General features: G+C 40.2%; 1 protein-coding gene across 1 annotated transcript in view; it reads left to right on the forward strand.

Moving 5' to 3' along the window:
• SRRM3 (serine/arginine repetitive matrix 3) overlaps positions 1-27,145 on the forward strand; it is a 547,157-nt gene that overhangs the window by 464,228 nt on the left and 55,784 nt on the right. The window contains exons 7-8 of the mRNA XM_082246736.1: positions 12,366-12,434; positions 19,432-19,467. Coding sequence (XP_082102862.1) covers positions 12,366-12,434; positions 19,432-19,467 — 105 coding nt within the window. The remainder of the gene's footprint in view (positions 1-12,365; positions 12,435-19,431; positions 19,468-27,145) is intronic.

Genomic DNA, 27,145 nt, shown 5'->3' on the forward strand with positions numbered 1-27,145 from the left:
ACCACTTTTGCTGTATTGACTGTCAAGACTTCTTATTCCCTTTTGCTTGGCGGGTCTGGTCACTTTGAGTCATCATCACTTCACTGTCATTCCTTAGGAGTTTAGTGAGGGTTGAGCTATCTTAAGACAAAACTCTAGAAAATATCTCAACTCTGCTAGATTTTTGGGTTATGGCCAGGTGGTAACAGCTTCTAGAATCCTCAGGTTGGGGGCTATCTTTATTCCTCTTTAGGTTTCTATGTTGCTACGCAGCGCATGGGGTTCACATCCTCTGGTGATAGGTATACCAGGAGGCTATGAGAGCTAGGATTTGCCTTACCAGTTCTGTGTTGATCCCCATGATCAAAATATCTCACAGACCCTCCAGGTCTGAAATACATGATGGCTAGGGTATCTCAGGTTCTTAGCTGTCTGATGAACACTTCAGGCTGCAGATACTCATCATAAAGAAACTTTTCTGCCCCAGTACCCCACATCCCAAGTCTTTAAACACTTGCAGAGGCAGGTGTTTTAGCTGTTTGTAAAAAAAGTCCAGATATAGTAGATATACTCAGGCACTAGGATGACTGAGGGCTCCCATATAAACATCTTCTATTTGAAAGGGCACCTCAGGAGAGGGGGGAATAGAATGGACTTCCTTTCTTGCACGAAAAAGCTCTGAAAGATGGAAGATACCTCCATTCTTGCATAAAAAATTATAATATGCCCAAGAGAAAATAGTGAGTGATTAAATGATAATAATATAATACAAAATATAAAATAATAATGTAAAAAAAAGTGTAGTTTGGGTCTTAGACCCTAGAAGATATACAAATCCTAACGTAACATAATTCTCTTGCAATGCCCAGCAGAAAGGGGTGAGGGAAGGAATTGTCTTTTAGTATATAATCTAGATGTTGATGCATTCCTATATTTATCATCTGAATCAAACAATATTACATAGATAAAAATAACTCTACATAGTGTAATGCTTCTTCTAATATGTATGCCCTAATCAAGAAAGATAACAATAAAAACATAGTATTCATAAGGGTCCATTCACACAGTCCGCTTCCGTAGGCGCATCCGTGCTGCTCAGTGGGGGATCGATACACTGATCCCCGCTTAGCAGGCAGGTGACATCTCCCTCTCCGCTCTGTGTGCGGAGAGGGAGGTGTCAGAGCCCCATGCATCTCTATGGGGGAATCGGTATAGAGCGGACCGCCTGTCCACTCTCATCCAATCCGATCCCCTGGACAGATGGAAAATAGGGTTTTCATCCGTCAGGATTTCATGGACAGGATCGAATGCGGATGGCAGCAGGTGTCAGTGGACATGTCTCTGCTGACATCCGCTGCCCCATAGGGATGCATGGGAGATCCAATCGGATCCGCCTAAAAAACTGGCAGGCGTATCTGATCGGATCGCTCATGTGAAAGGACCCTAACTTATAGTCTTTAAAAATGTTTAAATGCTCTCAATAGTCTCATAGTCCAGCTTGTTTGTCTTCAAATTGATTGAACATCTGTAAAGCCTTGACTGTCATTTTTAAAATATATAGGATTACAACTTTCTAGAATTTACTCCTGTGCTTTCCCAATCTGAACAAATAAATATATATGAAGATCACTTTGGGTCCTTTGCATCATACATAATCCATATAGAAATATAACCCTAAAAACCTTAGTAATATTAATAAAGCAGATAAATATTTCAAGATTATTAGATTCTAACAAGGGCCTCACCAGTTTTGCAGGGAATTGATTAGACACCTGAGTTTGCAGATCCCGTTGGCTGGACTTCTATATCTGTATTTCTTACATTTATATCTAAGCAGACATCATTTTGGAGGTTGGTGTACATTTCTTTCTTTTACAATGGAACCCAGTGCTGAGGGAAGTGTTATCCACTGTCTCCTTAGAAGCTCCATTCAAAGACTCAGGTATACTTAGTCTTGCATTTTTGTTTGGAGGTAGCTGATGGTTGGGCACCCGATTGAAAACCCAACCATACAGTCCCATATATACACAATCCTTTACCCGCAGTTGATCCTGAGGAAGGCGAAAAACACCCCAGCAAAGCATGATCCAATTTGCTACAGCAGGGGAAAAAATTTCTTCCTGATCCCCGGAGAGGCAATCGGATATTCCATGGATCAACTTTACCTATTAATATTAGTACTCATTTATATTATGTACTCCCAGGAAAGAATCCAGGCCTTTTTTAAAGCAATCTAATGAGCTAGCCAGAACCACGTCTGAAGGGAGTCTATTCCACATTTTCACAGCTCTTACGGTGAAGAAACCTTTCCGTATTTGGAGACTAAATCTGTTTTCCTCTAGAGGTAAAGAGCTCCCACTTGTCCTCTGTGTTGACCTTAAAGTGAATAACTCAACACCAGTCTTTTTTGTTGTTTTTTTTTTAACGCGTAATGGCGGCGATCTGCGATTTTTTTGCGGGACTGCGACATTGGGGCGGACAGATCGGACCCTTGACTGACATTTTTTACACTTTTGGGGTTACCAGTGACATTACTACAGTAATCAGTGCTATACATATGCACTGTTACTGTAAAAATGACACTGGCAGTGAAGGGATTAACTTTTTTTGAGAGGGAGGGGCTAAGTGTGTCCCTAGGGGCGTGTTTCTAACTGTGATTAGCTGTGGCTTGATGTGTAAGAACAGTGATCAACGGTCCTACATAGTAGAACTGTTTGATCACCATTCTTACACAGGGGAGAATGACAGGCGGCTTTGTTTACACTAGCCGCCTGCCTTTCTCCCGGTGTCACGGACGATCGCGAGTGCCCGGCAGACATCGGGTCCGCCGGGCACGCGCGCGGGGGGGTCCGTGACCGAGCGGGAGCGAGCATCCGGCGGCGCGCGCTCGCTCCCAAAACCCTTACAGGCTAGCGACGTACCCCTACATCGCTTTGCCTCTGAGGGGCTGACTGCCGATGTAAATAGTCGTGCGGCAGTCGGCAAGTGGTTAATTAAGTTAGGCCCAAAGCCATATCGTTCAAGACAAGCCCATAAAAAGGGCCATTCCACCGAGTCGAATGCTTTAGCCGTGTCCAAGGAGACCACTACCCTGCCACCGACTCCATCGTGGTGCGCCTGGAGGTTCATGAATAACCGGCGGAGGTTAAACGAGGTATTCCTTCCAGGCATTAACCCAGCCTGATCTGGGTGTATGAGTGAAAGGATCACCTGGTTGAGGCGGAGGGATAGAATTTTAGCACGGATTTTAATATCAACTTGGAGCAGCGAGATAGGGCGGTATGATTCTGGGAAATGCGGGTCCTTGCCCGGTTTAGGAATTAACACTATTAGGGCCTCACGCATGGAAGGGGGTAGGACAGAATCCTCAAACAGGGATTGAAATAGGGCGAGTAGTTTAGGGTAGAGAAGTTCAGAGTATTGGGCGACAAACTCAACCGGGAGGCCATCGAGACCAGGGGCTTTAGATCTAGGGAACTTGGACACGGCTTCCGCAATCTCCCCTTCGGAGAGAGGTGCCTCGAGGATGCCACCTGTTCGGGTGTCAGAGTTGGGAAGTCAACCATCTCTAAAAAGTCATGCATGTCATGCAATCAGAAGTGTATAGTGCACTAAAGAACGAACGGAAGCGTTGTGTCACTTCGTCAGGGTCAGTTATTTCAGTGCCTAGCTCATCCTTAAAGGTTACTACCGGGGGCCTGTCTTCACAGTGGACTAAGTATGCAAGCAGTTTCCCAGCGCGCTCCCCATGGGCAAACAGATTCTGTTTCTGAAAAAATAACTTTGTTTTCGCTTTTTCATAGTCAAGTTGGGATAGCACTTTAGAGGTCAGTTTGTACTGGGATTCATTCGCGGAGTCGGGTCTGCCATGAAGGCCCGTTCAGCCTCAGACAGATTAGTCGTTGCCCTGGAGTGTGCCTCGGCAGCCTGCGCCTTGATAGCTTTGACACGGGTAATCACAGTGGATCTAGCAAACAGTTTGAATGCCTCCCACACCGCCGCCGGGGGAGCCGTGCCATCATTATCAGAGAAGAATTGTGACCAGGCCCCCTCAATGCCATCTTCGTCAGACATCAAGACAATGCCAGGCGGGGTTCAAGCGCCAGGCTGGGGGAGGTCGACTGCAGGGCAAGGACAGTGTGATCCAGTATGGGCAATGGTCAGAGAGGGTCCTGGGGGAGAAGCCCGCTGTCAACAATCTGGGAAGCAGAGTCCAGGTCAACAGTATCATGTCTATACGTGACATGGAGTGGTGCGCAGCTGAGAAGCAGGAGTAGGCGCGCTGAGTGGGGTATTTATTACGCCAGGAGTCGGCCAGACCAAAGCTCTCCAACAAGCGGGAGAACCTGGTGTGTGATGACATCGATGGCGCCGGAGAGGCACTACAGGACCTGTCAAGGGTAGAGTCCAATACATTGTTAAAGTTTATTTGTAGTCTTTTAAACTTTTTACCCATGGGAATATACTTTGCCGTGAGTTTGCATAAAGTCTTTTTGAAAATTTCCCATTTCTGTTCTGTGCTCATTAATGCCAATATTCCCTGCCAGTCTAAATCCTGGAGAGCAGACCTCATCCTAGGAAATTTTACTCTAAAGTTAAGTGTTTTTGTATTTCCTGTATGCGTTTTTTGCTTACAGCTAACATTAAATGAAATCCTATTATGGTCACTGCTACCCAGTTGTTCTTTTATATGAACATTTTTAATACGCTCTGCACGGTTTGAGATTACCCGGTCCAACAGAGCATCATTTCTAGTGGGGGCCTCAATAAACTGCACCATAAAATTGTCTTGTAATAGGTTTATAAGTTTTTGCCTTTAACTGTTCCAGCAGTGCCATTACTCCAGTCAATGTCTGGGTAGTTTAAATCCCCCATTATTATCACTGTCCCAGCCCTTGCAGTCCTTTCTATCTGTTCCAGGAGCTAAGTCTCCACCTCCTCATTAATACTGGGAGGTCTATAACAAACTCCAATGATAATCTTTGTATTACGCACACCCATGTACATTTCCACCCAAACTGCTTCAGACGTATCACACTCTCTATCAACTGGGTCCTCTTTCACACTCACTTTGAGATCACTTCTCACATAAAGACAGACACCACCACCCCTCAGTTTTACCCTGTCTTTCCGAAAGAGCCAGGAATATTAATAGTCCAGTCATGTGAAGAATGAAGCTAAGATTCAGCAGTACCAATTAAGTCATAGTTCTCCTCGTGCACCAGAGCTTCCAACTCACCTATTTTGCTTGGCAGACTTCTGACATTGGTGAACAAACACTTTAATTCATTGTCACATTTTGCACACTTATTTTGCATATTTTTAATTTTGGTACACATAATACTATATCCAATGGTTGTTTTTAACAGGGGAACCTTTGTATCCTCTGCCATAACTCTCCCCACATCTTTCCCCATTCCATGCACCAATAGGGGCTGACCCCTGTCTGACCTGTCTGCTCCATTATAATCTAATTCATCCTCCCCCCTCAATCCTAGTTTAAAAACTCCTCCAGCTTTCCCATAGAGCAGGGTTCACCAGGCTTCTTCCAAGGTTGACAATGGAATGCCTTGTGCCCTGGGGGGTTCAGGGTTAGAGGCCCTTCTCTTTTGTGGGTTTGGCCATTTCTGAACCCTCTGTGTACTTTTTTGTGTACTGTGCTTTTACGGTTCACTTTTTTGTTTATAGGGAATTTGACAATGCACCGCACTTTTGAGCTTCTAAGTAGAAAAACAATCAGTCTTATTAACTAATGACTTACAATGTGCTTAAGTGGTCTTAAGACATTTTAGGAATATTGGAATTCTGGTGTATTCACATTAGGAGTATTGGCATGTTTCAGGCTAAAAAAAAGTGCTTTCAAGAAGTTCGTGAGCAAGTAAGTGTCCTAATATTAAAAGTCAGAAGCTACAGTATTTGTAGCTGCTAACTTTACATTTTTTTATGAAGGAGTCAGGAGCTCCTCTTTAAGCAGTTGTATAACAGAAGAATCAAAGAATGGCTGCAAGTTAAAATGGTAGCACTGGCCAATATATCTGCTTTAACCACTTTAAGACCGAAAGGATTTACCCCCTTCCTGACCAGGCCATATTTTGCGATTCGGCACTGCATTATTTTAACGGACAATTTAACGGTCGTGCGACTATGTACCTAAATAAAATTGATGTCCTTTTTTTCCCACAAATAGAGATTTATTTTGGTGGTATTTGATCACCTGTGCGATTTCTATTTTTTGCACTATAAACAAAAAAAGAGCGCCAATTCTGAAAAAAAAAAACAATATTTTTCACATTATGCTATATAACATTCTCAAACAAATGAAAAATCTAAATTTTTTAACATTTTAGGCCAATTTGTTTTCTGCTATATATTTTTGGTAAAAAAAATCTCAATAAGCGTATTTTGATTGGTTTGCGCAAACGTTATTGCGTCTACTAACTACGGGAAAGATTTATGTCATTTTTATTGTTTTTTTTTTTTTTACTAGTAATGGCGGCAATCTGCAATTTTTTGCGGGAGTGCGACATTGCGGCGGACAGATCGGACCCCTGACTGACATTTTTGACACTTTTGGGGGTACCGGTGACATTACTACAGTAATCAGTGCTAAAAATATGCAGTGTTACTGTAATATTGACACTGGCAGGGAAAGGGTTAACACTGTGGCTGATCAAGGGGTTAAATGTTTACCTAGGGGTGTGTTTCTAATTGTGGGGGGCGTGGCTTGTGAAATGATCACAGAGACCTGTGTTTCTATATAGTAGGATCACAGGAGCTCTGTGATCATTTCAGGGAGAAGAACGGTCAGCTGTGTTTACAACAGCTGACCATTTTTCTCTCTCAGCGGGGAACGATCGGAGCCGCCTGCCCACTTCATTGGCTTCCCCGCTGACTGGCGGGGGTGGGAACGCACTGCCGGCGGAGCATGCTCACCCTCTAGCTGTCTGCGCACGACCGACGTATAGCTACGTCGGTTCGCCCAGGAGTAGCTGCCTGCCGCAGTATAAATGCGGCGGGCAGTCGTTAAGCGGTTAAACTACTTGTTATTGTTTTTTGACGAGAGTTACTCTTTACATTTAAAACTGATATAATAAATATGTTATGGAGAGAATGCATATTACTTGTCTTACCAAGTTCCTTTTTCTATTATTAGGATTCAAATGTGGTTTTTAGTCTTACTCACATGCCACAAGTAGCTGAAAATGTTTCTGACTTTAGGCTGTAATGGAGAAATGCATTATTTTGCAACATCCATCATGCTTATGGATGACTTTTATGGCACCTGAAATGTAGAGAACAGACAGAAAAGCATGAATATGCCATTTTAATTTCTTTGGAAATAATGTGCTTGGTTTAATTTGCTTTTAGGGAACATCATAGTTTAGCACCTGCCCATAGATACACTGTGTGCATTTTTTTCCTACAACTTCAGTAGCTGAAATGATTTTAAAGCATTGGTCTCTCAAAGCTAGGTCTGCCAAGGGGCAGATATTTAATCCTTAATTTGTTAAAGACATCATGAGGGTTACTAAACATCTGCCAACACCTAATGATCGGATGGAGATCATCTGAGCAATAGGGATGATCGAACGGTTCAGATCAACCATCGCTTCGACCCGAACGTTGACTGTTCGAAATTCGGCCGAATTCCAAACTTTTTGCGGAATGAAATTATTTGAAGGCATAGGGTTCCGCTCCTATCACACCTATATGTGTGTATGTGTATATATACATATATGTGTGTGTGTATATACCCCTATACAGAAGTTCAGATGTTATGCCTGCCTCCAAAGATGCCCAAAAATGCCCAAAAAAACGCCTGCAACAAAAACGCCCAGGTGTGTTGTTGCAGGCATTTTTTTGGGCATTTTTTGGGTGTCTTTGCAGGCAGGCATAACATCTGAACTTCTGTATAGGGGTATATATACACACACACATATATGTATATATACACATACACACATATAGGTGTAATAGGAGCGGAGCCACATCCCTGCAAATAATTTCATTAGCGCAGGCATAAGGTTCCGCTACTTTCACACCTATATGTGTGTATGTGTATATATACATATATGTGTGTGTATATATACCCCTACACAGAAGTTCAGATGTCATGCCTGCCTCCAAAGACGTCCACAAAAAAGCCCAATAAACGCCTGCAACAAAAACGGCCAGGTATGAAAATAGCGGAGACATATGCCTGCTCTACTGCAATTCTAAGACAAACAATCTTTTTTTTTCTGGTTCTGGACATGCTACAGAGCTGAAACTTCACAGGTACACTTTTTAGACCCTCGAGACACTAAAACTAAACTAAAATCTCATATTTTTTTTTTCAGTAATTTTTTCAATAATTGGCTCTCTATCAAAAAACGACAATTTTTAAGAACTTTTTTCTGTGTGATTAATAGTCCCCGGAGCATGACCCAGAAGCACTTTTTAGGGGCATTTATTGGGTTTTATGGCTTCAAAATGGTGTTTTTTGATTACCGATGTTCGGGTCCCATTGATTTCAATGGGGTTCTGGAATCCGGACCCGAACTTTCGGGAAGTTCGGGTGTTCTGGTCGAACTGAAATTTTCCAAATTTTGATCATCCCTACTGAGCAACAGAGCAGATGAGAAATTTAACTCACAAACAGTTCTGTATATTATAATTAAGGACTATTCTATATGAGTTTATTTGTTGGCCTTTGGACCTTGTATCTACACGTATTTTGTGTAGTAGTAGTAATAAGGCAAAATTCACTGCAAGCTGCAAGCATTTTGTACTTTGGTGCTGCCAGTCATAGCTATTAAATGTTTACCCTCCTGATTGCAGAACTTTCCCATACCTACAGTGCCTTGCGAAAGTATTCAGCCCCCTTGAACTTTGTGACCTTTTGCCACATTTCAGGCTTCAAACATAAAGGTATAAAACTGTAATTTTTTGTAAAGAATCAACAACAAGTGGGACACAATCATGAAGTGGAACGAAGTTTATTGGATATTTCAAACTTTTTTAACAAATAAAAAAACTGAAAAATTGGGCGTACAAAATTATTCAGCCCCCTTAAGTTAATACTTTGTAGCGCCACCTTTTGCTGCGATTACAGCTGTAAGTCGCTTGGGGTATGTCTCTATCAGTTTTGCACATCGAGAGACTGAAATTTTTGCCCATTCCTCCTTGCAAAACAGCTCAAGCTCAGTGAGGTTGGATGGAGAGCGTTTGTGAACAGCAGTTTTCAGTTCTTTCCACATATTCTAGATTGGATTCAGGTCTGGACTTTGACGTGGCCATTTTAACACCTGGATATGTTTATTTGTGAACCATTCCATTGTAGATTTTGTCTTGTTGGAAGATGAATCTCCGTCCCAGTCTCAGGTCTTTTGCAGACTCCATCAAGTTTTTTTCCAGAATGGTCCTGTATTTGGCTCCATCCATCTTCCCATCAATTTTAACCATCTTCCCTGTCCCTGCTGAAGAAAAGCAGGCCCAAACCATGATGCTGCCACCACCATGTTTGACAGTGGGGATGGTGTGTTCAGGGTGATGAGCTGTGTTGCTTTTACGCCAAACATAACGTTTTGCATTGTTGCCAAAAAGTTCGATTTTGGTTTCATCTGACCAGAGCACCGTTTCCCAGGTGGCTTGTGGCAAACTTTAAACAACACTTTTTATGGATATCTTTAAGAAATGGCTTTCTTCTTGCCACTCTTCCATAAAGGCCAGATTTGTGCAGTATACGACTGATTGTTGTCCTATGGACAGAGTCTCCCACCTCAGCTGTAGATCTCTGCTGTTCATCCAGAGTGATCATTGGCCTCTTGGCTGCATCTCTGATCAGTCTTCTCCTTGTATTAGCTGAAAGTTTAGAGGGACGGCCAGGTCTTCGTACATTTGCATTGGTCTGATACTCCTTCCATTTCAATATTATCGCTTGCACAGTGCTCCTTGGGATGTTTAAAGCTTGGGAAATCTTTTTGTATCCAAATCTGGCTTTAAACTTCTCCACAACAGTATCTCGGACCTGCCTGGTGTGTTCCTTCTTCATGATGCTCTCTGCGCTTTAAAGGGACCTCTGAGACTATCACAGTGCAGGTGCATTTATATGGAGACTTGATTACACACAGGTGGATTCTAGTTATCATCATTAGTCATTTTGGTCAACATTGGATCATTCAGAGATCCTCACTGAACTTCTGGAGAGAGTTTGCTGCACTGAAAGTAAAGGGGCTGAATAATTTTGCACGCCCAATTTTTCAGTTTTTTATTTGTTAACAAAGTTTGAAATATCCAATAAATTTCGTTCCACTTGATGATTGTGTCCCACTTGTTGATTCTTCACAAAAAATTACAGTTTTATATCTTTATGTTTGAAGCCTGAAATGTGGCAAAAGGTCAAAAAGTTCAAGGGGGCCGAATACTTTCGCAAGGCACTGTAAACAGTTGTATAAGCTCTAGTCCTGTTGAAAGGAGACCAAGACACAAGCCAATGATGTCAGGAGTTGCATGGAGCTAGATGTAAAAGTTATTTACATAGAGTGTCCCTCCCTATTCATGCCAATAATCTCTATTGATCATTTTACATACAGTTGTTTTTAAAGTTTACTTATTGGAAGTGGAAGTGGATGGGTTATCTAGCTTGACAAAGCTGTAAAAAAACATTTTGTAATGGCCTGATGTAAAAAATTTAAATTTCCTTACTGAATAATGTAAATACCTCTCTTTGCCTGAATGAGCCTACATCGTACTATTGTAAGTTGCCGCTTTCCTTATCATTTAAAAATAAAGTGTTTTTCTGGTCTGCTTGCGTTTTAATTTTGTGATAAGAAGACCTGATTGGTAGTATCTTTAAGTATAAGACAGACATATCACTCCCCAATTACACAGGCATGGAAAAAAAATTGTAAATGGATTTCTGTGCTTAAGATGATCAAAGTGCTCTGCATTTTACTTCTGCATCAAGTCTAGAATTTTATGGGTGCTCAGAGAATATGAACAACACGCTTTTGCCATAAGTAGGACACACACTAAAATATTTTATCATAATATATTTCTGACATACTTGCATAAACAAACTAACAGGCACATTTATCAATACACTATAATAAACAATGCATCAGCAACTCATGCAAGAAACACAGTTCCCTCTCTTTTAAGATTATAATGCCAGCTGATGTCCATGTGGTTAGACTAAGCTGTATGCCTATGACATTAAGGGTACATGCTAGTCAAAATTTAAAAAAGTGCTTTGAATACATACAAGGAGCACACTCTATGTGCTGAAGGCTTAAAGGTATAATTTACCTTTACCAAAAAACTGCCTATGCTGATAAGGGATGTCTGTACAAAAAACAAACCGTGCAGCTTTGACCAAAGTTGAAAAATTCCTGTTAAAACTCATTCTGTACTTCTTGACTATAGCCGCTGCATCCTCCAATAAGCATGATAACAATTTTCAAAAGTCAATAAACCTCATGATGTCTAAATGGAAAACTTATAGGACTTTGCTAAGGACATTGTCAAGAGAGGCCTAGTGTTACTGCTCACTTCCACTATTGCCAGAGTGAGCTCTTTCTCTGACTTTAAACCCCCTCATATGAGCTTTCTATACACTGATGCAGGAGCTCTGAGCTCAGTATCTGAGAGCTCATTCCTGTAATGGTGAAGGTGAGCAGTAATACTAGGTCTCTCTTAGCAAAGTCTTAGAAGTTTTCCAGTTAAGCAAGCTTCAAGAGATACGTAAATGGCCTACATCTATAGGAAGGGCATTATTCAACTTTAGTCAAAGCTGCTTGGCTTGTTTTATGTACAGACATCCCTTATCTGCATAGGCAGTTTTTTTTTTTTTTTTTGGTAAAGGTAATTTAACACTTTAAGTCTTTCATCCACCTGTGGTGCACCAGTCCACCCCACTCCCATCTATCAAAAATCTTGTGATCTGGAAATTTTCCTACCAGTGTGTATTGCAGATCTGTGATGCCAGTATTACCAAGGTACGTATCACTTTACAGTCACTGTGGTCTGTAAAGAGCATGGAGCATGCAAGTAGGGAGGAGACAGCTTGTAAAAGGTGGTGGCTGCTGGTGGGGCAATTAGAGGAGCCTCCTGCGAGGTAGCCTATATTGAGGCATCAGTACAGTACTATCTTCAGTGAAGTGACTTCATCACATTCACTGGTCAGATTCAAAAACCATTTGGTGTTTGATAATGAATGGTAAGAAAGGAAGCTTGAGAGCCCAGGCTTCAGGTGGCAGAACACTCCAACCCGAATGTGAGATTGTTCATTAAAGTTGGTTTTATTCTAATAATAATGTTTTTATGTCATTGTTACTGATTGGGGGAAGTGTGCTTGTCTTTTCAGTGTAAAGAAGTAAAAATTGAGTATCTGTTCTTATTTCCAGCTGTGATAGTTCATCCCCAGTGCGAAAAGAAAAGAAGAAAAAAAGTGGCAAAAAGCACAAAAGAGACAGGTAATGTTATTTTAGCATTCATGACAGTCAGTGTTTCCCAAATCTGTCTAAAAAAAAAAAAGTCACAAGAAGACACTCATAACTATGCATAAGCATATATAAAACTGTTTCTATGCCGTAGGATTCCATGTATGTACGTGATAATATTGTCACTAGATAGACTAGTATTACGTTTGGGACCAGATAGTTTATTTTCTAATTATGTGACAATATGTCACAGTGATTACTATCATAACTCTTTACAAATAATACCATTATTCTTGCCAGGTTTTACTGTGAAAAACAGATGACTATTTTTAGCCATTTTTAAGATGGATCACAATTTTTCATAATCTTTCTATGTTTTTTTTTATCTAAAGTGAACCTGTGATTAAATGTTAAAAGAGAAGAATGGACTTAAAAAAAAAAAAATGTACCCACCGGCTCTGCATTGAGAACTGAGCAATCAAACACCATGCAATTCTCCCCCTCCGCTCTGAGCAGAGAGCCATGACTGTCAGTCATTGGCTCTCTGCTCTGCCCCCCCAGGGCTCATATGGTCAGGATCTTTTCAGAATCTGGAATGACTCTGTGATTTCAGCCAACTGCAGGCTTTAGCTGTCGGCTGATAACAGCTCACAGTAGTGCAGAACTAAGGTTTGATAGGTACCAAGATAGTAGGGTTCATTTCACATAATGGTTAGGTGACCAGATAATGTTGATACATGACTAATCACATCTTGTAGGAAACTCCAGGAGGATTAGCAAATAGACAGAAACAATAGGTTACTCAATTAACAACGGGAATACACACCTAGGAGGCACACAATGGGGAAATTACACAATGGGGGAAAGACACTTCACACCTGGACAGAATAGGTAAACACAGGTACACATTATAACAGTAAACATGTAACACCTTAATAAACAGATTACACTTATTATTTACTACCTTTCCTGGATGGATGGGCACATTTTTCCCTGGTGGCACTGCTCACGGTCTAGTGCTTCATTCCAGAGTTGTTGGCGGACAGAATGATACTATCCCACCAGGACCTGCGACGGCTCTGGTCCCCTGTGCTGCATCCGCATCTCTCGCAGCCTCCATGGGAGTTGATATCTGTACCTCTCCTCTTTTTCTAACCAGACCCCAGATCCTGGTGGTGGTTTGAACGTCCCAGACTGCAGGAAGCATCCCACCCCTGCCACCAAATTTGACGGACTGCCTGACACCTGACTGGGTATCTCCGCCAAACCACAGCTTCCTCCACTCTTCCTCCACTCAGAGTGACCTGCTGTAGCTTGTCTGCTGGAGTTAGCATCCAGGGGAATCTTTGCCTAGAGATTGGGGGGGGGGGGCTAGGGTGGAAGGGGGCTGTATGTGTACAAGTAGAGATGGGAATGGTCTGTGTGTGTTTATACAAGTGGGGAGAGTTGTGTTTGTACAGGTGGGATTTAAAGAGGCTGTGTGTGTTCAGGTGAGGGGGCTATATGTGTGCAAGTGGGGGGGGGGGCTGTATGTGTACATTTTGGAATGGGGAGGGTTATGTGTGCAAATAGAGAGGAATGGGCTCTGGCAGTAGGAGGTGCAGTGTGTGGTGTACAGGTGGGGGGCTGTATGTATACAAGTAGAGGGTGAGGCTGTGGGTGGGGGATGTATGTGTACAAGTTGGGGAAGGGGCTGTGAGTTTAGATGTGGAGGGAGACCCAAAAGAGGGGCTGTGTATGGTGATGGTGGGGGCTTAATGGATAAGGACAAAATCCAAGGGCTGCATACGTGATATAGAGAAGGAAAAAAATGCAGGTGGTTGCGATATTGGGACTAGCAGATGCAAGGCAATGCCCAAGGACCATTGAGTACAATTCAGGGAGGGGGAGTTTGTGCTGGAGGTTATTTTGTCATGGTAGGTGAGGAGTGATTGTATTGGGAGGATATGGGAATGCTCCTGTGTGCATTTTAAACCATGAGCATACATAAGTCAATAAATAAATATCTAATAATAATATCTTCCTGTGCAAATCTGCAGTATGCTTCACTTCACAAAATAATGTGCTTTCCATGAAATCCAAAAATAGTGGGTTCCAAGGGCTCTCCATTCAAGCCCCTTGTGGGCCACACTCACCAGATTACATGTGACCTCTCTGTAGAATAAGAAGGTCTTAAGCACTTTGGAACATATGATCCAGCTCCACGGGCTCCTTCCTGTGTTTCCTTTCTTATAGGATGTCATCATTAAAGCCAACCTTCAGTCTTCTCCATAGCTCCAGAAAATTATGCCATTTCTGCTATTTGGAATACCCAGTCATATTGGATAACAGGCAGTGGTGTCCACAGTAAATATATGGGCTGATTTCTTTACATGTTCATGTAAGTGTGCAGTCTGGATGGTGTATGTATTTAAAATAAAGTGGTGTTACACTCTGGTTGGTTTTTTCCTGTATTCATTTTCTGGAGCTATGGAGAGTGTTACAGGTTGGCTTTTATGGTGACATCCTATAAAGAAGGAGACACAGGCTGGATCCCGGTGGAGTATATACAGTATATGGACTGTGGTATAGCACAAGGACACTTTATATCCCTTTTTGGATTATATGGTGCACATGGTTTTATGAGTTGCGACACAAATATTAGGCACAAGTATTATTTTATTTAGATGTTTATTTATTAACTTATGTATGCTCATGGTTTATAATACACATATGGCATTACTTAGTTTTGACTTCTGCACTTTTTGCGTTGATTGCCTGCTTTTCACCCCTGCACTCTGTGTGTAACACACATGGCTCTACATTATGCATTACTGACCCCTACGCTCTGTGTGTTATGCACTCCTGATCTCTGAACTGCATTGTGTTAGATACTCCTGACCTCTGCACTCTGTGTTGCTTCCTTTTACTTTTTCACTCTGTGTGCTGTACAATCCTGACCACTGCACACTTGACCGAGGGCAGGGAAGGCTCAGATTTTGTTTAACAGTACCCCTTTAATGCCCTACTAGCACATTTTGGAAACACCCACCATTTACTGTGGCATGCCAAATCATTGCTATCCTTGAGTTGGGGATGGGGCGGAGAGAAGGGTGGCCCAGGGGAGAGGAGGTTAAGTACCTGCCCCCTGTTCTCTGCCAAAAAATGCCACTCATTTTTTTTAAATTCAGTATACTGTATACATATGTAAACCTTATCAGTCTTGAACATCAAGCTTCAAAACCAAAGAATATTTGCTATTTAACTTGACAAAAATACTCAAACCACACTATATTTAAATATCATTTTTTTATGCAATGAGTGCGTGTTTTCTAGAAGTGAAGGAAATGTACAGTATCTAAAATCTTTGCTGCCTAGAAAATATTAATAAAAATTGGTGACCATAATATATACTATATATATATATATATATATATATATATATATATATATATAGTATTTATACTGTATCTATATATGTATTAGGTTGTCGCCTATAATCAGATATTATAATATCAACTTATAACAAGCTATAACAGTAAGAACTATTTGCTCTCACAGCACCAAAAGCATCACCTGTCAGGCAGATATGACATGCATAGAGAAAATCAGGGCAATCCAAGCCTAATGCGGAGTTATTTAGGTCACACTATAGGTAACTAATATTTGTGTATTCCAGTTATATAGTAAATTGTTCTCATAATTTACTCCTGTGTACAATAGTTTTTTATAAAATTAATTAGACAGACGTGTTTTAAGCAACGTTATGACGTCACGCCCGACCTGGTAGGTTTTATTTGGGGGATTTTAGGCTTTCTAGTCTGTAGTCTTTTTGACCCAAGATCTCTACATAAAGAGGACCCTTCATGCACTATTCCTATTACAAGGGATGTTTACATTACCTGTAATAGGAATAAAAGTGATTGAAAAAAAAAAAATTAAAGAGAAAGTGTAAAAATAAAAAAATAAAAATAAAATAAACAATAAAAAAAATTAAAGTGCCCCTGTCCCCGCGTGCTCGCACGCAGAAGCGAACGCATGTGAACATCGCAACCACATATGTAAACGGCATTCAATCCATACATGTGAGGTGTTGCCGCGAACGTTAGAGCAAGAGCAACAATTCTGACCCAATATCTCCTCTGTAACTCGAAACTGGTAGCCTGTAAAAAATTGTTAAAACGCTGCGTATGGAGATTTTTAAGTGCTGAAGTTTGGCGTCATTTCACGCATGTGCGCAATTTTAAAGCATGACATGTTAGGTATCTATTTACTCGGCGTAACATCATCTTTCACTTAATACAAAAAAATTGGGCTAACTTTAGTGTTTTGTTTTTTTTTTAATTCGTAAAAACTGTTTTTTTTTTAAATTGCGTTTGAAAAATTTCTGCGCAAATACTGTGTGACATAAAAAGCTGCAATGACTGCCATTTTATTCCCTAGGGTCTCTGCTAAAAAAATATATATATATATATATATGATTGGGGGTTCTGAGTAATTTTCAAAAAAATTATGATTTTTACATGTAGGAGCAGAGTGCCAGAAATGGCCCGGTATGGAAGTGGTTAATTTATATTTTTTATATATAGATTGATTGGCTTAGTGGCTGTTGTGACCTAGGACAAAAACCTAAATTGGGAAAAAATAGCTCCAGTGGATGTTTATTGATGAAAGCTATATGTAGGTCATGCGACAGTGTGATCTGGAAGAGGCTTGACAATATGGCGAAAATAACAGGGAAAACTTGTTGTTTTGCCCACTGGACATGCACATCAAATGCATATCAGTCCCCAGGTCTCCACAACCTCAAAAGCACATTGGGGGGGGGGGGGGGTGGTAATTTGGTGCATATTTAGAAATTCTAACTGAGACTATGTACTACCAGTGAGTCAGTACTTTAGAGTATGTTAATGTTTTTGGGAGGAGGACTTAGTCTCTGACCAAATCTCTTTCCAATAATCTGTCTCAATGGAGACCATTGGTTTGTGCTTGCAGACAGGGGGGTCTTAATTAGTAGGTGTAGTTATATAGTTTAGAAGTGGGTTTTAAAATATTTTAAAGATGTGGGCAGGGACAGTTTATAAAAAAATTACTTTTGCGCTACCACTGCAATGATAACTTAAAATGTTTACTAACTTAAAGCATTTGTTACCCCAACACTTAATATTCCTGATATGTGCCTGCTGTTCCATGTACTTGTATGAGAGAGTATCCTGTTCTCTGTGCATTGTTTTCTATGTGTGAAATCCCTGGTGTTCCTGCTAGTCTCCTTGCTTTCCCATTAAAAACTGACCACACTAAGCAGGAGAGCACATCGTGGTCAGTTCTCTAGCTATGCTGGGAACTCAGTACGCTCTCCTCCAATGATCAGACTTGTCCTGACATGCCCCTCCCTGCACAGCCATTCAGTGTGCTGCTGCTTCTCCTCCACCCAGCTCTTATGCAGCTGAGAACAGAAGGGATTGTGATCACTTATAAAAAAAGGAAAATAAAGGTATTTATAATGTTTTTTATATCTATACACAAATGTTTTGCCTTTCATTTCTATTTAAAATTGAATGCGTTGTTTTACAAGGTGATCATTTATTGTACAATATTAAAAAAGAATAGCGCAACCATGCAAAAGAAATGACTATTAAATATGGAGACAATCCATAAATAAAAATGGGGATTTAGTCCCACCATATGGCCATATCGTGCTCAAGCCCACCACTGCGTCAAAGTACCCCATTATCAGTGGGTCCTACACTATCCATAAAAAAGGGGTGAATCCAGCCTCTCCAACCCTTGGAGACAATACTCCTTGCTGGGATGGATGTGCTAATGCACTACAAATATGGCACGATATGGCCATATGGTGGGACTAAATCCCCATTTTTATTTATGGATTGTCTCCATATTTAATAGTCATTTCTTTTGCATGGTTGCGCTATTCTTTTTTAATATACATGTTGCTTGGTCCATAGCTGCACCGGCTTTAGATATACATGCTCAGGGTTTGCTCCCCCAATTTTTTGCTTGTTTATTATGTATTCGGTCTGACCAGACTTCTGCGGTTGAGCACCCCACCCCACCCCCCACACACACCTGTACTCTATCAGAGTCCACCATCAAGTAGATATAGGAGGAGTCCTTTGTAGTGCATTAGCACATCCATTCCAGCAAGGAGTGTTGTCTCCAAGGGTTGGAGAGGCTGGATTCACCCCTTTTTTATGGATAGTGTAGGACCCACTGATAATGGGGTACTTTGACGCAGTGGTGGGCTTGAGCACGATATGGCCATATGGTGGGACTAAATCCCCATTTTTATTTATGGATTGTCTCCACATTTAATAGTCATTTCTTTTGCATGGTTGCGCTATTCTTTTTTAATATACATGTTGCTTGGTCCATAGCTGCACCGGCTTTAGATATACATGTTCAGGGTTTGCTCCCCCAATTTTTTGCTTATTTACTGTACAATCACTTTAACAAACACTATGCTTACATTTTGAGGAACTTTCCTGAGTTCTTCCATGGTAACCTTCTGAAAAATTGTAGTTGCAGTGTATAGCTCAGCTTTCTACTTTATTTAATTTTTTTGTTGCTTATTACTTTAGAAGCTGGAAAAAATATAGTTGTTAAACATTCAGTTTCAGACAGGCATAGCAGCTGTAACATAACCTTCGCACTTTGTGCTGGATAAATAGACAGGGCAATGAATTAAATTCTGTATAATAAGATCATTAGGCCCAGTTGATCTGCTTCTTGTTGTTAGAAAAGGGGTCATATTTTCCTAAAGTGTAAGGCCAAGATATCAATATTTCTCCAGGAATGTCCTAATAACACTTTAATTGTACAGGATAAAAAATGATCACTTTTCAGTGGAAAATGAACTTCTTTTCTTAATTGTTTGCTTTATTTGTGGAGCATGTACCTGTATATTGCACTATGATTCAGTAAATATTATTATTTACACATTTTTTTATACATAAAGTCCAAATGTAAAGAAAGACCATATACCATATTAAAAAACTTTTGAAAAGTTATTTTTTTCTTTTCTTTTATAAAGGTCAAATTCAGGGTCAAGGAAGAAGCGAAGACACAGGTAAGAAATGAAGGGTAAAAGGGCAGTCATAATAAAAGAAAGGTCTAGTCTCCAGTAATAACATGATATGAAGTATATCTGTTTTGAAATTTGATGTTTTAGAAACCAGGTTTATGTTTTAGCTTGCTGCCAACCTTGATTTTCTGAAACTGTCAAAAAGTACCAAACCATAGGAGAACTTCGTTTACATGTGGGATTTCCAGAATTCCTGTCCCTCTGCTCCTATAACTAGCACATTACTTTTAACAGAACACTACAAATACCTTGAGGTCAACTTACAAGGATCCCTAGAAATGTTCTCTAGTAGGTGTTTAACCACTTCTGAACCGGAAGATTTTCCCCCTTAATGACCAGGCCATAGTTTGAGATTCGTCATGCAATGCTGTACCCAAATAAAATTGTTCCTTTTTTTCCCCCACAAATAGAGCTTTCTTTTGATCACCTGTGCGATTTTTATTTTTTGCGCTATAAACAAAAAAAGAGCAACAATGCTGAAAAAAAAACAATATTTTACACATTCTGCTATATAACATTCCGAAAAAAAAAAAAATTAAAAAAATCTGAATTTTTTAACATTTTAGGCCAATTTGTTTTCTGCTACATATTTTTGGTAAAAAATAAGTGTATTTTTATTGGTTTGCGCAAAAGTTATCGCGTCTAATAACTACGGGAAAGATTTATGTCATTTTTATTGTTTGTTTGTTTGTTTTTTTAGTAATGGAGGTGATCTGCGATTTTTTGCGGCACTGCTACATTGCTGCGGACAGATCGGACCCCTGACTTACATTTTTGACACTTTTGGGGGGACCAGTGACATTACTACAGTAATCAGTGCTAAAAATATGCACTGTTACTGTAATAATTACACTGGCAGGGAAGGGGTTAACACATTAAGTGATCAAGGGGTTAAATGTGTACCTAGGGGCGTGTTTCTAACTGGGGGGGTGGCTTGTGAAATGATCACAAAGACCTGTGTTCCTATATAGAAGGATCACAGGCGCTCTGAGATCATTGCAGAGAGAAGAATGTTCAGCTGTGTTTACAATACCTGCCCATCCTCTCTCAGCGGGGACTGATCCCGGGTGTCAGGCAGCAATCGGAGCCTCCTGCCCTGTGCATTGGCATCCTCCCCGCTGCTGAGTGGGGGCTGTATCGCGCCGCTGGCGGCACGCACTCGCCCCCTAGCTGCAGGCGCGCAACCGACGTATACCTACATCGGTTCGCGCAGGAGACGCGGTCGGGAAGTGGTTAATCACTAGTCAAACAATGCTTACCGTTATCAGTGTAATGGTTTGTCTCAGTATCTACTGAACAAAAGCAAGCAGGGATGTACAATAAGAACCCTTTTACACCTAAGCCATTTCAATCTATGTATGGGCACTTTGGTTGTACAGAAGTAGATTCATTGATCAACTTCTGTACAACCATTCTGTCAGGTTTTCCCCACTCGCTCGGCACCGCAGGCTATAGCTGGCAGTACTGATCGGTGTATTTCAAGGCAGGTAAGTCTCCACTCTGTCAGCCTAAAAAGGCTCAGCGGGGAGGATTGCCTATCTACCTCAAATGTGTGGTTGGGGGAATCAAATTCTTTTTTTTCATTCAACCCACTGAAAAAAAAAAAAAGGCTCACCTATGGGCTGCTTTAGACCTGCACATTCTTTGTTCTTCAATATACATTCTGGTACCTGTGCCCATTCATTCTTATCGGTCCTTAACATGCCTCACATTACAAGAAATGTATCCAACCTTTTCTTCTAAGTGTATCACAAAACACAGAATGTGTTTCCACACATCACATGTTTTGTTGCATGTTAAAGGGTTATGTGTGTTGTTTTCTGTATAGATGCTCTTTGGGGGAACTGTTAGGACTCCATTAGCTTCCTCAAAACGTACATGTGTGTCCATCCCATAGGTGTTAAGCTGGCCTTAAAGTGTATTTCCACTTTTGAAATTTTGAAAAAATCTTACAGTCAGGTCCATAAATATTGGGACATCGACACAATTCTAATCTTTTTGGCTCTATGCACCACCACGATGGATTTGAAATGAAACAAACAAGATGTTCTTTAACTGCAGACTTTCAGCTTTAATTTGAGGGTATTTACATCCAAATCAGGTGAAAGGTGTAGGAATTACAACAGTTTGTATATTGGCTGCTCAGCTGTCCCATGGCCAGGTGTGTGTTATTACCTCATTATCCCATTGAAAAGGAGCAGATAAAAGGTCCAGAGTTAATTTCAAGTGTGCTATTTGCATTTGGAATCTGTTGCTGTCAACTCTCAATACGAGATCCAAAAAGCTGTCACTATCAGTGAAGCAAGCCATCATTAGGCAGAAAAAATAAAACAAACCAATCAGAGAGATAGCAAAAACATTAGGTGTGGCCAAATCAACTCTTTGGAACATCCTTAAAAAGAAAGAACGCACCAGTGAGCTCAGCAACACCAAAAGACCCGGAAGACCACGGAAAACAACTGTGGTGGATGACCGAAGAATTCTTTCCCTGGTGAAGAAAACACCCTTCACAACAGTTGGCCAGATCAAGAACACTCTCCAGGAGGTAGGTGTATGTGTGTCAAAGTCAACAATCAAGAGAAGACTTCACCAGAGTGAATACAGAGGGTTCACCACAAGATGTAAACTATTGGTGAGCCTCAAAAAAAGGAAGGCCAGATTAGAGTTTGCCAAACCACATCTAAAAAAGCCTTCACAGTTCTGGAACAACATCCTATGGACAGATGAGACCAATATCAACTTGTACCAGAGTGATGGGAAGAGAAGAGTATGGAGAAGGAAAGGAACTGCTCATGATCCAAAGCATACCACCTCATCATTGAAGCATGGTGGTGGTAATGTCATGGCGTGGGCATGTATGGCTGCCAATGGAACTTGTATTTATTGATGATGTGACTGCTGACAAAAGCAGCAGGATGAATTCTGAAGTGTTTCGGGCAATATTATCTGCTCATATTCAGCCAAATGCTTCAGAAATCATTGGACGGCGCCTCACAGTGCAGATGGACAATGACCCGAAGCATACTGTGAAAGCAACCAATACATTTTTTAAGGGAAAGAAGTGGAATGTTATGCAATGGCCAAGTCAATCACCTGACCTGAATCCGATTGAGCATGCATTTCACTTGCTGAAGACAAAACTGAAGGGAAAATGCCCCAAGAACAAGCAGGAACTGAAGACAGTTGCAGTAGAGGCCTGGCAGAGCATCACCGGGGATGAAACCCAGCGTCTGGTGATGTCTATGCGTTCCAGACTTCAGGCTGTAATTGACTGCAAAGGATTTGCAACCAAGTATTAAAAAAGTGAAAGTTTGATTTATGATTATTAATCTGTCCCATTACTTTTGGTCCCTTAAAAAGTGGGAGGCATATACTGTTGTAATTCCTACACCGTTCACCTGATTTGGATGTAAATACCCTCAAATTAAAGCTGAAAGTCTGCAGTTAAAGCACATCTTGTTTATTTCATTTCAAATCAATTGTGGTGGTGTATAGAGCCAAAAAGATTAGAATTGTGTCAATGTCCCAATATTTATGGACCTGACTGGTATGTAGAACTTTAAGAAAATGTTATGCAATTAATTTAATACATTTAATTTGGCCCCCCGGGAAGCACCGGAAAATATCTAAGCATGTACTGCTTTGTTCCTCATGAGCAGTCACAGCAAATAATCTTGAAGTGCAAGTTGATTTGATCAGTCAAGTGAAGAATTCTCCTAACCACAAAAGTTGGCCATACGTGGAGGAATTTTCTATTAACTGCTATTACTTTCATCCAATGTTTAATCCAAAAAACATTTGAACTGTTGAAGAAAAACTACACCAGAATTTTATATAGTCACATGTTTATATTGACATCCATATACCAAGGATGGTAGTAGGATTCCTTGATTTAGTTGGTTGTATTTGCAGTTAACCCTTTTATTGACAGAGTGTTTTTTGCACACATTTAAAAAAAATTATTTTAGCCCTGAAGATTGCAAAAAAAAAAAACATGAAACCCCAAAACGTTATATCTATTCTAAAACCAGATAGCCTTGAGCAGCCTTTTTCAACCTTTTCATCACACAGGAACTCTTAAAACAACTTTCTGGTCTCAGGGAATCTCTGCTAAAAATGAATATATCTACAACTCATGATACATTCATGTTATGGTCAGTGGGAAAAATACTCCTTACTTAAGAATGCTCCCGTGGTCTTTGGGGAGAATTACCCCTTACAGATAGCTAAAAAAAATCAATGATGTCAGTGGGCACTTATGTGAGGGGTAGAAATTTCTCACTGCTCAAGGAACCCCTAGCAACCTCTGGAGGAACCCTGATTGAGAAACCCTGGCCTAGAGAATAAAACAGTGGTAGTTTAAATTTTTTATGTTACACGATATTAGCGCAACAGTCTAGGAAACTGGAAATTTCATTAAAAATACATTTAGGTTAATTTTAGGGCAAACAAATGCAATAAATTACCAAATTTTGCAAGCCAAAGCTTAAAATTGTGTGTCTGTTAAATGACAACAAACTTTGTTGTCCTATATTTTTCATAGGCAAGCCCTACAGGTCCTAAGTTTAGTGTTTTTCAGGAGTGATGCTAGAATCATTATCATTATCATCAGAATCATTATCGCAATCAATATTTTGGTCCGTAGGCGCCCCTGATGCATGTGTTGGCATTCGTATGGGCATGTATGTGAGGGGCCCCTAAAAAAAAATCTGGGGGGAGATTTTATATGCTTGGATGTAGCTTTAATTTTTTTAATTTCATTTTTACTTTTTTTTTTTATCACATCGAGGGGCAAAAAATTACCTATGTGATGATTTTTTTGGTGACAGGTTCTCTTTAATGAGTCACCAGGGTTCTCAAAGACCCATGATATCTCACCTCTCCACCAATGAATCTAATGCAGTGCAGAAAATGCATTAGGGACCTGGAAATGACATTTTACATGTCACCTCTATGTCAGCAAGCAGAAGGGGACATGCACCCGCTCTCTTCCCCTCTTCAAAAAGAAAAATGTGCTTGGAATATGTTCTTGTTATACAACACTGAAAATAGTAACAAACAAAATGAATGAAAACGAAATAAATAAAAATGAAAAAATTTATATTAATGCTAAAAAAATATACTGAAATAAAAAAAAAAAAAAGGAAAAAATCAACTAAGGGGAGAAAGGGAGAAAGAAGTCAGTTAGGGGTGATTAGGGTTAACCAAAGGTCAATACGAGGTTCAATAGGAATACATTTTAAGGTTTCTTTAAGTGATATCCTATGCATATCAATGGGCACACCTTAAAAACACAATAAAAAGAAACGCTGATTTATTTTTTTTTACTCAGTAATTACTGCTTTATTATGGTATTAATAATATTATTAAAAATATAATATTCATTACATTATGGAAAACACCAATAACATAGTACAGAGCAGTACAGATTTTATGTCTTTATATTCTTACCTACAGTAGTAATGTGGACAGTTTGTATAGTTTGTATATTGTATATTGTTTCTTTGAATGGTCAATGCTTCGTTGAACTAATAGATAGGCTTTACACTTATAAGTGTAGCTGTTCATTTTATGATGCCAAGGTCATTGCCTGCAGTTTCCAGAACCATACAGGGAAGAAAAGGCAGCACAAATATAACGGTTAAACAATGGTCTAAAAAGAAATGGGTGGGAGCAATTGACAGAGGAGCTGATAACAAGTATAACAGAAAATTATCTCTAATTGGAAAATAGGGCACCTGCAAAGAAGAACAAAATAGCACTATTCATTTGAAGATTGGACTAAGAAACAAAATACGCACTTAACTGCTTAGCTATTTTGCTGTCAAGTGCTTTCCTCTTCTGTGCTGTACACTGAGATTAGACTGTAGCTGTAACTGACAATAGACTAAAAAAATGAATGTGTTAGTTTTAATTTCAGCAAACTGATGAAAACATTCTACACCAGTAGTTTGCAAGGACAACATAAATAAATGATACCCATCAATACATACAGCTGGAAACATAGCGGTTCGCCACCACCTGTACAACCCAGGTTTATCAAAGAACTACAGGATATGGGGGCATAGTAGTTCTATGATTTAAAATATAAATATTGTGGGATTATTCAGTAAGGAAGTACAATGTGGAATGGCACTGTGCAAAATCAATACGCTTATTGCAAGTATCAGTGCCTAACAGAACCCATGTCTTTCTTTCACTCCTATTTTGCACACAAACTCTGTGTTTGGGGACTGAATTTTAGTTGAATTTTATGACAGCTTTGGAAAGCTTGTAACTTGTATGTTTTAGAATGTCAAATTACTTTCTTTGTAAGATGTTATAGTGCACAAGGCACCAAAACCAACTGGTGGTACTAATCCAGTCTTTGCACATGTGTGGGAAACCCTTTGCAGATGGCTGGGGCAAACCCATGTGTGTGCAGACGTGCTGCAGGGGTCGATGGGAAAAAACAGAATTCTCACCTAGGCAAGAAATGAGGAATAAATGTTACCAAATACCACTTATACTTTAGGATGAAAGTCAACTTTAATAACAAGGCAGTGAATTGCAGAGGCATGGGGTCCTAATAACATGCAATATTAGGCATGACAGTTGCAGTACTAATACTATGTGAAATATAACATGAATTAGATTCCTTTAATTTTAAATTGAAGCCTAAGTGCAGCCTAAATAAAAAAAAATAAAAACCAGCACAAGGGACAGACATTACAGTCAGTAGAATGTGTCCCTTGTGCTGATACCTCTACTTTTAGTTCTCATTCTCCTCCATCCATGCCCTCCCCACCTCCACCACTGTGACGTTTTGGTGCAGCGGGGGTTAACACAACCAACAGTCTGTCACAGGCTCTCATCAGGACAGCCCGACTGTGTCTGCCTTTTTTCCCCAGTTCTGCCATTCGTAGAAACCATACTACAGCTTTTATGAATAAACCAATCGTCCACCCCTCCATTCAGAAAAGCTGAAGTATGGCTTCTTTGAATTGTGAAGTTGGGCAAAAAGCTGAGCATAGTTGAGCTCTCTTAATTACAGCCCGTAACAGCCTGTTAGTTCTATTAACTCCTGCAGCACCGGGCGATTATGGCAGCAGGTTTGGTGGAGGGCATGGGTAAAGTTGGCTTTTGACTAACAAAAGAGGCATCAGCACAAGGGACACATCCTACTAAATGTAAGTAATGCCCCTTGTATTTTTTTTACGGTGGCTGTGGTTAGGATCAGTGCTATTTATGACCAGCACCTTTCTGTGATAGCAGCTTTGTCCATAGTGGCTCACACAAACAGCACTAAATCTTATGCAAGATTTTAATGTTTATCTAGCAGAATCTGCTGATGTGTTATTTTATAGTTTATGGCTTGTACACTTCGGGGCTGATTTAGTAAAAGAACTAATTTTCACCTTCGTCTATGCCCAGTTAAATACCCAAAGACAATTCAAATATCCAGGGGAACTGGATCCAGAATTTTCCATAGAACCCAATTCTGCATTTTAGATGAACATAGGCTACCGTGAAATTTGGTCTTTTAGTAAATACCCTTTTTTGGCATATACATTATGATTTGTGCATCAGAACCCCTGAAAGGGGTTGGTAAGAAGGAAGAAGATAAGTTACACACATTATACATACATTTCATAAGCAGTTCAGAAGTTTTCTGATTCAGACT

This window comes from Pelophylax lessonae, assembly GCF_965119305.1.
Source record: "Pelophylax lessonae genome assembly, chromosome: 2".
Lineage (NCBI taxonomy): Eukaryota > Metazoa > Chordata > Amphibia > Anura > Ranidae > Pelophylax > Pelophylax lessonae.